The 11,678-nt window shown below is 33.8% G+C and overlaps 1 protein-coding gene across 1 annotated transcript in view; it reads right to left on the bottom strand.

Annotated features, from left to right (window-relative positions):
• The window catches only part of LOC128213260 (alpha-(1,6)-fucosyltransferase-like), a 17,625-nt gene extending 8,001 nt beyond the window's left edge, over positions 1–9,624 (bottom strand). The window contains exons 1-4 of the mRNA XM_052918845.1: positions 9,449–9,624; positions 9,052–9,235; positions 7,512–7,626; positions 1,249–1,436 (exon numbers count right to left, since the gene is read on the bottom strand). Of these exons, the coding sequence (XP_052774805.1) occupies positions 1,249–1,436; positions 7,512–7,626; positions 9,052–9,235; positions 9,449–9,575 (614 nt within the window). The 5' untranslated portion in view covers positions 9,576–9,624. The remainder of the gene's footprint in view (positions 1–1,248; positions 1,437–7,511; positions 7,627–9,051; positions 9,236–9,448) is intronic.
• Between the last annotated feature and the right edge of the window lie 2,054 nt (positions 9,625–11,678).

An 11,678-nucleotide genomic window follows, 5' to 3' on the forward strand; every position in this document is an offset into this window, starting at 1 on the left:
TTTCATAGCAAAAAGCGAAAATATATAATATGATTGGTGAATGCTAAAAGATTTACTGTGATCTACTATCAACTTATTAGGTAGAAATACCGTGTTTTATGCTCATTCCTTTCAAATAAAGCTCGGTTTCGTACATAAGGAGCATTGTGTTTCGACATTTATTCATTCTTTTTGGAACATTCAAACACAATTATTAATTGTGGTATATCTTATTTGGGAGTAAGAGTGCATCTTCAAACTATGCGTTTATAATCCTCACAAAAAGTCACACAACTGGTGCTACTATTTTATCTTAAGGAATCTACGGCGTGCATTCAAATAAGATCAAGTTAAATAGTATTAGTAAAATAGCTGAGCCTTGGAATAATATCATATTAAATGAATATAAATACATCGATTCTAAATAGATAGAACATTTTAACATATGAGAAAAAATTACCACTGTTGACAAGAAGATTTGTTTATTTATACTTTGCAAGATTATTCAGACGATTCTTGTATAATATATTAATAGTGGAAAAAAGGGATTTTAGCTAAAATAAAAAAAATAAAAAAAAATATTGACACAAAAGCAGATTTCAAAAAATAAAATACAAAAAGCAGCACAAACACTTGGTTATACAGACATATCCGAGGAAAATGGGACAAATGTAAAGAGATATGCACTTTGAACATGCTAAAACTACATAAATATATATTAGAGGCAATGGGTAAAGTAACTTCTAAGCACATTCTATAACATTTACATTACATTTACACATACTAGTATACAACACTTTCAAAACAAAATTTCATTAAATTTAGAGCAGTCTAATAAATGAATTGAAAATGAAGATACATATTGTTCAAATATTAATTTTAAATCTTACAAGAAATATAACTGATAAATTTAATCAGGTTACAAAAAAGAGATAAAGATTAGCAGCAATGTAAAGCACTAGTAGCTTATAAAACTATGTACAGTGTTATTCAAAACGACACAGTGAACACTGGATTTTGGCCCTGACCAGTTGTTTATTAGTCATATGAATTCTTTAAAAATGTCCACTTGTCTCAATTCATTTGGAAGCTTGTTCGACATCTCGACAGCCTTAAAACGAAATGAGTTCTTGCCATATGTGGCAGTTCTTACCCTAGGAATGTCAAGTGAGTTTGCAAATCTAAAACTGTCTAAGGTGTGAACTTCTAGAACCAGTTAAAAGATAAATTGAGACGTGCAGTGTTGAAAACATATTAAATTTCTCTCACCTTAAATTTGTCATAATTTCCTCCACAGCTTTTTTCAATTTGTGCTTAGCTATTGATGTATTAGTTGCATTCATCCGTAACATTTCAAAACGTCGTCGTATAAAATCGGGAAAATCATTGTAGAATGTCTTCTCATATCGCAATACTAATTCACGACGGACATCATGAGTAAGAGATATGTTATTTGTCTGGAAAAAAGGGAACCATATCAGAGATTGATGTATTAAAGGAACTATTGAGTTGTTGTTTAATCATCTTTTCCATTTGGCGACTTTTTTAAATCCTGAAATTTCATTTTTCCTGTTTCAGAACATTTAACAATTAACCCATTATTAAATGGATTACATGAACGTGCTACTGAATATATCATCTGATCACGCCATTGGCGATGTGTTACCTGTATTGGCCTGCTGATTACTGTATAAGCGCAGCAGCCAAAACCATACTATAATCTTGTTTAAAGGTATAAGGATTACAATGATACAATGGAACCTGCAGTAACAAGCCCAGTAGCACAAACCATACTAAAATATTGTATCGTAGTGGAAGGATCACAATAATACCATGGAAACGACAGGGACAGTTCCAGCAGCCTAACCCATACTATAATCTTGTTGAGTGGAAGGAGGATCACATTAATACCATGAAAACTACAGGGACAGTTCCAGCAGCCTAACCCATACAATAATCTTGTTGAGTGGAATGAGGATCACATTAATACCATGGAAACGACAGGAACAATACCAGCAGCCCAACCCATACTATAATCTTGTTGAGTGGAATGAGGATCACATTAATACCATGGAAACGACAGGAACAATACCAGCAGCCCAACCCATACTATAATCTTGTTGAGTGGAATGAGGATCACATTAATACCATGGAAACGACAGGAACAATACCAGCAGCCCAACCCATACTATAATCTTGTTGAGTGGAATGAGGATCACATTAATACCATGGAAACGACAGGAACAATACCAGCAGCCCAACCCATACTATAATCTTGTTGAGTGGAATGAGGATCACATTAATACCATGGAAACGACAGGAACAATACCAGCAGCCCAACCCATACTATAATCTTGTTGAGTGGAAGGAGGATCACATTAATACCATGAAAACTACAGGGACAGTTCCAGCAGCCTAACCCATACTATATTCTTGTTGAGTGGAAGGAGGATCACATTAATACCATGGAAACGACAGGAACAATACCAGCAGCCCAACCCATACTATATTGTTGTTGAGTGGAAGGAGGATGACATTAATACCATGGAAACTTAGGGTACAAGCCAAGTAGCCAAAACCATGCTATAATCTTGTTTAGTGGTAGAAGTATCACATTAATACCATGGAAACTACAGGGACAAGCCCACTAGCCTAACCCATACTATAATCATGTTGAGTGGTAGAAGTATCACTATAATACCATGAAATCTACAGGGACAGTTCCAGCAGCCTAACCCATACAATAATCTTGTTGAGTGGAATGAGGATCACATTAATACCATGGAAACGACAGGAACAATACCAGCAGCCCAACCCATACTATAATCTTGTTGAGTGGAATGAGGATCACATTAATACCATGGAAACGACAGGAACAATACCAGCAGCCCAACCCATACTATAATCTTGTTGAGTGGAAGGAGGATCACATTAATACCATGGAAACTTAGGGTACAAGCCCAGTAGCCTAACCCATACTATAATCTTGTTGAGTGGAAGGAGGATCACAATTATACCATGGAAACTTAGGGTACAAGTCCAGCAGCCTAACCCATACTATAATCTTGTTGAGTAGGGGAGGGTCACAATAATACCATGGAAACTACAGGAACAAGCCCAGTAGCCAAAACCATACTTTAATCTTGTCTAGTGGTAGAAGGGTCACAATAATACAATGGAAAGTACAGGGACAAGCCCAGTAGCCAACACCATACTATAATCTTGTTTAGTGGTAGAAGGGTCGCAATAATACAATGGAAACTACAGGAACAAGCCCAGTAGCCAAAACCACACTATAATCTTGTTTAGTGGAAGAAGGACCACAATAATACAATGGAAACTACAGGAACAAGCCCAGTAGCCAAAACCATACTAAAATCTTGTTGAGTGGTAGAAGGATGACAATAATACAATGGAAGCTACAGGGACAAGCCCAGTAGCCAAAACCATACTATAATCTTGTCTAGTGGTAGAAGGGTCACAATACTACCATGGAAACTACAGGGACAAGCCCTGCAGCCGAAACAATTCACAAATCTTGTTTAGTGGCAGAAGGCTAATGTTAATACTATGGAAACAACCGGAACAAGCCCAGCAGCCAAAATAATGTGATCATTTTTATATGCACTAGGACCATAACCAAACAAACGAAAATCATACAGAAGGCAACACTTACAACGAACGAACGAAAGTTTATTTCAATGAAAGGCCTCCAGCCCATAATACATGTTACAATGCAAACCAAATATAACAAAATGCATATATGTAACTAAATAAGAGTTGTGTCTCTTGGTTAACAAGTTAAGTGTTATCTATAGCTAACATGAGTTTATGAATGTTAAGAGCAATGGATTTAATATGGGTAACATTTTCCGATGCCATCATATTATAGAAATGAAAAATGTCAGTATTTCCACGATACCAAGAGAACAAATAATTTTCCCGGATGTCATTAAATCTTGAACACTTAAAAAACACATGATATTCATCTTCAATAACAAGTATGTCTTTATCCAATAAACAATAAGTACAAAAGCGATCATTTCTATCAATACAAAAAAATCGACCAATTTCAATATGAAGTTTATGACTAGATGTTCTAAATCTTGCCAATGATTTTCGTACAGGAAACGGTAAACTGATATTAAGGTATCTTTCAACATTCAATAAAGACTTAAAGCATTTATAGGTATCACAACGTGAGGAATTATTTACATCACCAAGCCATGTTTGTCTACAACAATCAGCAATTCTTATTTTAAAATGACACATAAATATATTTATATCTCCCACATCCTGGGCAATCCAAGCATACCCAAAGCCATATGTAAACAATATTTCTTTTATATAAGTTACCCAAGTACGCCTACCTAAACTATCCAGATTTTTTATCATAATATATGAATTTCTAGGGAATCTATTTTCAGGCATTTGTAATACTTTGCACCAATATTTTACACATTTCGAGACATAAATAGTGAACATTGGTAATCTACCACATTCACCTAAAGCCACACAATTATTTACAGAACTCTTCCCCCAGAAAATATTTACAAAAGAAAAGCTCTACTTTTTTAATCTCATTACATTCCTTGAATCCCCAAATTTCTGAGCCAAATGTCAGTATCGGGGAGACCATTGTATCAAAAAGTTTAAAAAATTCATTATGATTAAACGTACCAAATGACAACTGATAGTTTTTAATTGAAAAAATGGCTTTCCTTGCCTGAGCTGCTAATTTGGATTTCGCTGCAGACCAAGATAATGTTGGAGTAAACAATAAACCCATATATTTGTACATCGATGTAATTCTGACGATGTTACCATTAAGTGTCCAATTTTCATACTGGCGTAATGGGCCATACAATAAATACAATAATTTCAGTTTTTTTCAGATTAATCTGCATCCCATATTCATTACAAAAGTTGGAGATAGCGTTTAATTGTCGTTGAAGGTTTATGGCAGTATCAGCACAATTTGCCACATCATCTGCGTACAGTAAACAGTGTATATCAGGAATATTGTCCGTGATAAAAACACCCTGGTTACAACTATCTTTAAGATATTGACATAGATCATTGATAAAAAGATTAAATAAAATTGGAGAATATAAATCTCCCTGCCTTGTCCCAATATTACACTTAAAACCCTCAGTAGCATAAACTTTTTTTTGTATTTACGTCATCATTTGTTATGACGTCATCAAAAAGACCACCAGAATTATCTAATTTTATATGAGCTTTGAGTTTAATATACATCGACAGTATTACGTTTATGAGTTTACCTTTTATTCCTTTGTTTATCATATTAGTAAAATGTTTGTAATGACCCAAGGAATCAAAGGCCTTTTGAAAATCAACATACAACACGTAAAACCTGCCGCCTGGTTTTGACAAATATTTTTGTATTAGGCATTGTAATGTAAACAAATTATCAACAACAGAATAACCTGCCCTAAAACCAGCTTGCGATTCATCTGAAACATTGTATTGCTCTGACCATTCTGTGATTCTTTCTGTAACAATACTTGAAAATATCTTATATATAACATTAATTAAAGAAATACCACGATAGTTGGCTGGGTCATTTTTAGCACCAGACTTATAGATAGGTGTAATTAGACTAGTACTCCAACTGTCCGGAAATTCACCCGATGAAAGGATTTTATTAAATATTATATTCAATATAGGCGTTATCAATGTAATGATATTTTTATAGAATTCAGCGCCTATGCCACCAATACCATGTTCCTTTCCAGCTTTTAATTTCCTTATACTTTTCTCGATTTCCTCATTTGTGATAGGTGCGTTTAATAAATTTTCAATTCCGATATGTTCAGCCGTATTAGAAATATCCAAGCCAGCAATAGACACTTGATTGTCTTTAAAAAGTAAAGATTTAAAATATTCAACCCACTCATTAGGCTTAATTGAGCTCACTGCCTCAGGCTGTTTATATGTACCTCGCTTTAATGTTGACCAAATTAACTTTGGGTTTCTACTGTTACCTATTAACATCTGACGTGCATGCTTTTGATATTCTAATTGTTTCTTTCTACATACGTTCTTAAAGGATGACCGTGCTTCTTTATACATATTAAAATCAAAATCATCATTAGTATGCCTAAAATGGCGCAATAAAACTGTTTTAGTATGTTTCAACTAGATGCAAGTTCGGTCCCACCATTTTGGTTGATCAGACTTATTAAGCGATATCCTTTTCTTACACTCCATTACACCCGCCGCTCGTTTATAAATATCCAGTAGCATAGAAATAGCACTTTCTATATTAATTTCGACTAAATCTGAAATTGAACGACTGTGTAATTCAATCATAGAACAAAAATTAGATAGAAACTTATCTGCCATGCGTTCACTCCATTTAAAACTATCAAACGTTTGTATATTAGGTTCGCGGTCCTCTTGTATATTATTAGTACCGTTATTGCTCTGCCTAGGAATAGAGAGTTGAGTTACAATAGGAAAGTGATCAGAGCTATCTATATCATCAACATTAAAGTAGCTTATGTAATGAAACAACTCTGATGAAGCTATATGATAATCTACTACACTTCGACCCCCATTAGCACAACATGTGATATTCCCCTCTATATCATTATGTTGTCTACCATTTATAATATGTACATCCAAAGTGCAACATAATTCAGTTAATGCTTTACCAAAGGCATTGTATCGTTCAGAATCCTTATTGTGTCTATGCATACTAAAGTTATCCGAGTTATAATCTACCTCTGCATTATATACATAATTTAGATTGTCATTTGGTATATAATCTAAAAGATGTTTGGTTACCAATCTCACAATCCACATCAGAATAAAACAAAATCATGTAACAATAAATGTTGGAATAGCTGCGATAGGCTAGCAAAACTGGAGTTTATAGGCAGTCTCAGATTTTTAACAAGATCAATACCAAGTGTTATATTAAGACTAAATGCGTAATGATGGTATGATGGTTAATATTGCATCATATTAACAAGGGGAATCCTTAAAAAGGGCGTGTTTTGTTTAAAGAAGGAAGTGTACTATAGTATGTTTATAATATTAGATTGATAACATTATAAGTTACGGGGTTAGTAGGTGACCCGATAAGTGATATACGGGGCCCCCTATCCCATATCGGGTCACCTACTAACACTGTAACGTATATATCACGTCTACATCATGTTTACATGTTTAAATGTTTCATTTATACATCGGAATAATCATCTGAACGGCAAAAATACGCAATTTGGTACGATACGAAGTTTGGTGACCTAAATAAGGGGTCACTGCGTGAACAGTCCTGTACCAATGTCGTTGCGTCATTGATGTTGGAGGCGTGATATAATACCGTATTGGTGCTTAAAACTAGAATACGATTTGCTTAATATTCATCAGGTGTGCCATTTAGGTGACATGGAATTACCACTTATATGTAAAGAAAAGAATCCAATCAGATTGCTTTGAATTGAAATATTAGACAAAAATAAGGCATATCTTCACAATAACCATTTGGTGCAGCAACTTACATTATTTCTGCAGGATAGGCTAGGGAGGATAACATCACCTTGTTTTAAGTCAATGCCTGGTTTGTTTAGCAAGGCATTGAATGGAGACCCAGTGAGTCCAATGCTTTTGAACATTCTGAAAGTGAATGCAAGAGGTTTAATAATTTGAATAACATGAATGAATATTTGCAGATCATGTCATTCATTTAGGATCTAACAACATAATTGAAAGAATGAGTGGTTCTTAAAGCTGCACTCCCACAGATTTACCATTTTGACAACTTTTTTTTATTTTTTGTCTTGGAATGAGCAATTTTTTGCGTAAATATCAGCAAACCAGTGATATAAGACTGCTGACAAAAGACCAGATAGCAGATTTTCATATTTCAGTTCGAAAATTAACGGTTTAAGAAAATTGCATAAAACATCAAGTTTTGACCTTAAATATAAAAATCTGCGATCTAATTTTTCGTCAGCAGTAGTATATAACTGGTTTCCATGCATTTTCACAAAAATTGCATCGTTCCAAGACAAAAAATCCAAAAAGTTGTCAAAACGTTCATTATGTGAGAGTGCAGCTTTAATTGCTCTTAAATATTCTTAAACTGTTGAACAAAATCGGTCCTTGCTATCGATGACATATTAACAAAAAAATGAAAATACAGGGACAAATCCAGCGGCCGAAACAAGTTCCTTTTAAAAACAAAGGGATCTCCAAACAATATATAAATCGCTACATGACATGTGATTTTCAAGGAAATCTTCAGGCCCCAATTTCTCGAAACTTCTTAAGCTTAACGGGCTTAAGTCGCTTTTTTAAATTAGCCAAAATATATACTGAAAATGGATTTTGATAAATGAAAAATAGTTAATTCTGATAATAATACATATTATTCCTACATAATTTCTAAAAATTCTTGAAGAAGTTAATATAACACATTTTATAGAACAACAAAAATAGTGAGATTAGCTAAATCCTGTTATAAGGGATTTAAAAAGTTTCGAGAAAATGGGGCCAGGAGTTTTAAAGTTAAGCCAATAATGTTTAACCAATATCGTGTATAAAGGAAACGGGCTAAAGCCTAACAGACATTCAATGAGATACATACGTCATAGGTATACAACACATGAATAGAAATTATTTATAAATAAGTGTTGGGGTTACCGCCTTGGAGAGGTGAAAAAGTTTTATTTTTCACACCAAAATGTCTAAAAGGTAATTTACAAATATGGTGACGGCCTGTAAGTTAGTAACCCATTTACGTTTTCTGCTTTGAACAATAAAATAAACACTACAGGACCACATTAAAATGTTATATATTATGTTCAGGTGCAGTCATATGCAAAAAGAATATATCCAATCGGACAAACAGTACAAACTCCTCAAAAGTATTTAAAAATCTCCATTTATAAGGGTTAGGATAACGGCATTGGGGCTCTCCAGGATGAAAACTTAAGAGGAACTCACAAATAAGCTATACTAACTATGCTCTCTAACGATCCAGAACAATTATGTACACTAAATGAACAAGGCAAAAAAGCTTGTTTGTAACCATTTTACCTTCGAAAATGGTTGATCTCATCCAAGGTTTTGTCAACGGTATCTGAGTTTGTTGCATTTACTATATGTCTAAGACAACTCTCAGCGAAATCGGTAAAGTTTAGAATCACTTCTTTTAGTCTGACAGAATCTGTGTACGTGTTCGCATTTGCAGAGGGGGTATTTAGTCCATCGATCTTGAAGGCTGAATCACAAATAGAAACATGTTCGTTGTGCATGGAAATGAAACAGGGTTAAATATATAAAAAAGAAAATGCAGCTACAACAGTATCGGTACAGTAATATAATTCCTCTGCTTATACTGATTATTTTGCGAATAGTTCGCCACAAAAACACGTTTAAAGTAGAGCAAGATTACAGTTAATTTTGAAAACACATATCAGTCATAATAACATACCTGTATGGTGTTTAAAAACAGCGATTCTATCTGTTCCACGATTCATATAAAGAAACCAAATTCCAATAAATATTATCCAAACAAGTAAAAAATATCGAAATGTATCCTTAACATTCATTTCAAACATTTTAAATTAAAACAACACATATCTGATCATACGCATTTATTTCAGAAGCGTTTATTTGACTTGGTATTATTAACAGGTGTCCAATTTCAGTATCGTTAAATGGATTGTCAGGTTTCAATTAAATACCGATCTACCGAAGCAGTCCTTTATTCAAAATCGATAGGTGATATATATAGAACGTTCGAAAATACAATTGCTACGTTGGCAAATTATTTGAAATACTATTCTCCTATAATTTCAACATGACATACTATTGAATAAAAAAATACATATACTTTATTTTTTAAGTTGTATGGCAGATTAATTTGAAGAAGTGTTTTCTTAAAACTTGTTATATGATAGTAAACGCTTTCTCTTTAACTAAGTTTTCTTTGTTAAAGTGGCACTCTTATTCGAAATCAATACATACGTATGCATAACAAGCATCAATTTTGACTGATATTTACTGTGGTCTACTATAGTCTCATAAGGTAGAAATAACGTGTTTAATGTACATTCCTTCCAAATCAAACTCGATATCCTTCATAAGAACCACTGCTTTCGACATTTATTGATCATTTTTGGACAATTAAAACAATACTTTTCATCGTGGTAAATCTCATGTGGGAGTAAGAGTGCATCTTTAAAGTATGATTCATCAAAGAAGTTGTTTCTTCGTTTCGAAGACGAACTACCTGCAAACATTTGGTCTGGAATTTTGAAAAAATATGTCATTCAATGGTATTAATTAGACTTGATTTCTAATTGTACTGTGACCTTTTTTTCAGACTGTCGAATAGAAGCATTAACCTTGCTTTCAGATAAGAATAACAATCTCTCCCATATGTTAACTATTTTGTTTTGTTTCCCCGTTTAACTGCAGCGCATTCACTGCAAGCGATGGAGCAAATCGCAAACGCTAGATGCAAACAATTATTGTCATTGATGGACAACAATCATAGAATGTGGTGCCGTGTAAATACACTTTTAAAGCAACTGTGCACCAGATGATCAATTTGCAAGAAAAAAATAATTGTCGAAAACTGTCATAAACTTGTTATTAATGTGTACAATGCATTGAAACTTACTAACTGAAGCACCACATAGTTTACAATTTATTTAGGTTTAGCAGTTATTTCGTATTTTTCCATTAAAAAAGATTACTGGGTATGTCTACCTAGTAGAATTCATTCCTTATGCGTGATTGGCTAGTCGGTGTTATCACGTGATATTACCGAGTTAGGCGTATAGCTTAATAATGTCACCCGAATAGAGTAAGCCGTCGTAGCTCAGTGGATACGACGCTGGACTGCAATTTTGGCGACACGGGTTCGAACCCGGTCTCTGACACAATTCATTTTTTTTTTTTACATTTTGGTACTTTTTTACAATTATGATATCAAAGCGTAACACATTCTATTAAATAATTGTCCTGAGATTCGTTACAGAAAATAACCCTTTTTGTGCCAATCTGGTGTACAGTCCCAATAATATACAGTTTGGCTACACTTTCGTTTCTCCCGATTCCTACTTCTGCCTATTTTGAGATCATCTAGCTTTTCGAATATTCGTCGGTACATAGACAGAACGTACGAAAGTTACGGTGCATGCAAATATATCTGTTGTGTATGGTAATTAGCCGGCACACATCTACTTATTACACGTTCTTCTTAAAAAAGAACTTTGCACATATTAATTATTGGTTGCACTGTAGCTCTATTTATGGGGCTGTGGAGTAGTGGTGGCGCTTTTGAGTTTCGTAGGAATAGGGCGCAATTTTTACAATACATTGTTATCATTCGGAAAACCTCAGTCATTTTCCATCGAAAAAACTCAGATGTATTTGAACGGTTTACTATGTCAGAAATCATTACATTTAAATACGATGCAAGAAAATCGCATAGTAATTTCAATTTAACAGTAAAACTTAATGACTTAAATCTTGAGATCTTAATTATTAATACAATTATACACTTCAAAGCAATGTCTAGTATGTTACAAATGTTGGGGGTGAGGGCGCAATAAAAGTCAACCTTTCATCAGTTTCAAGAATTATGTTAGAATTATGTCGGTCAAGCTAATATCATGACATGTTTTAGTTTGCTTGAATGTTTCTGTGGATTC

Source organism: Mya arenaria, chromosome 13, assembly GCF_026914265.1.
Source record: "Mya arenaria isolate MELC-2E11 chromosome 13, ASM2691426v1".
NCBI lineage: Eukaryota > Metazoa > Mollusca > Bivalvia > Myida > Myidae > Mya > Mya arenaria.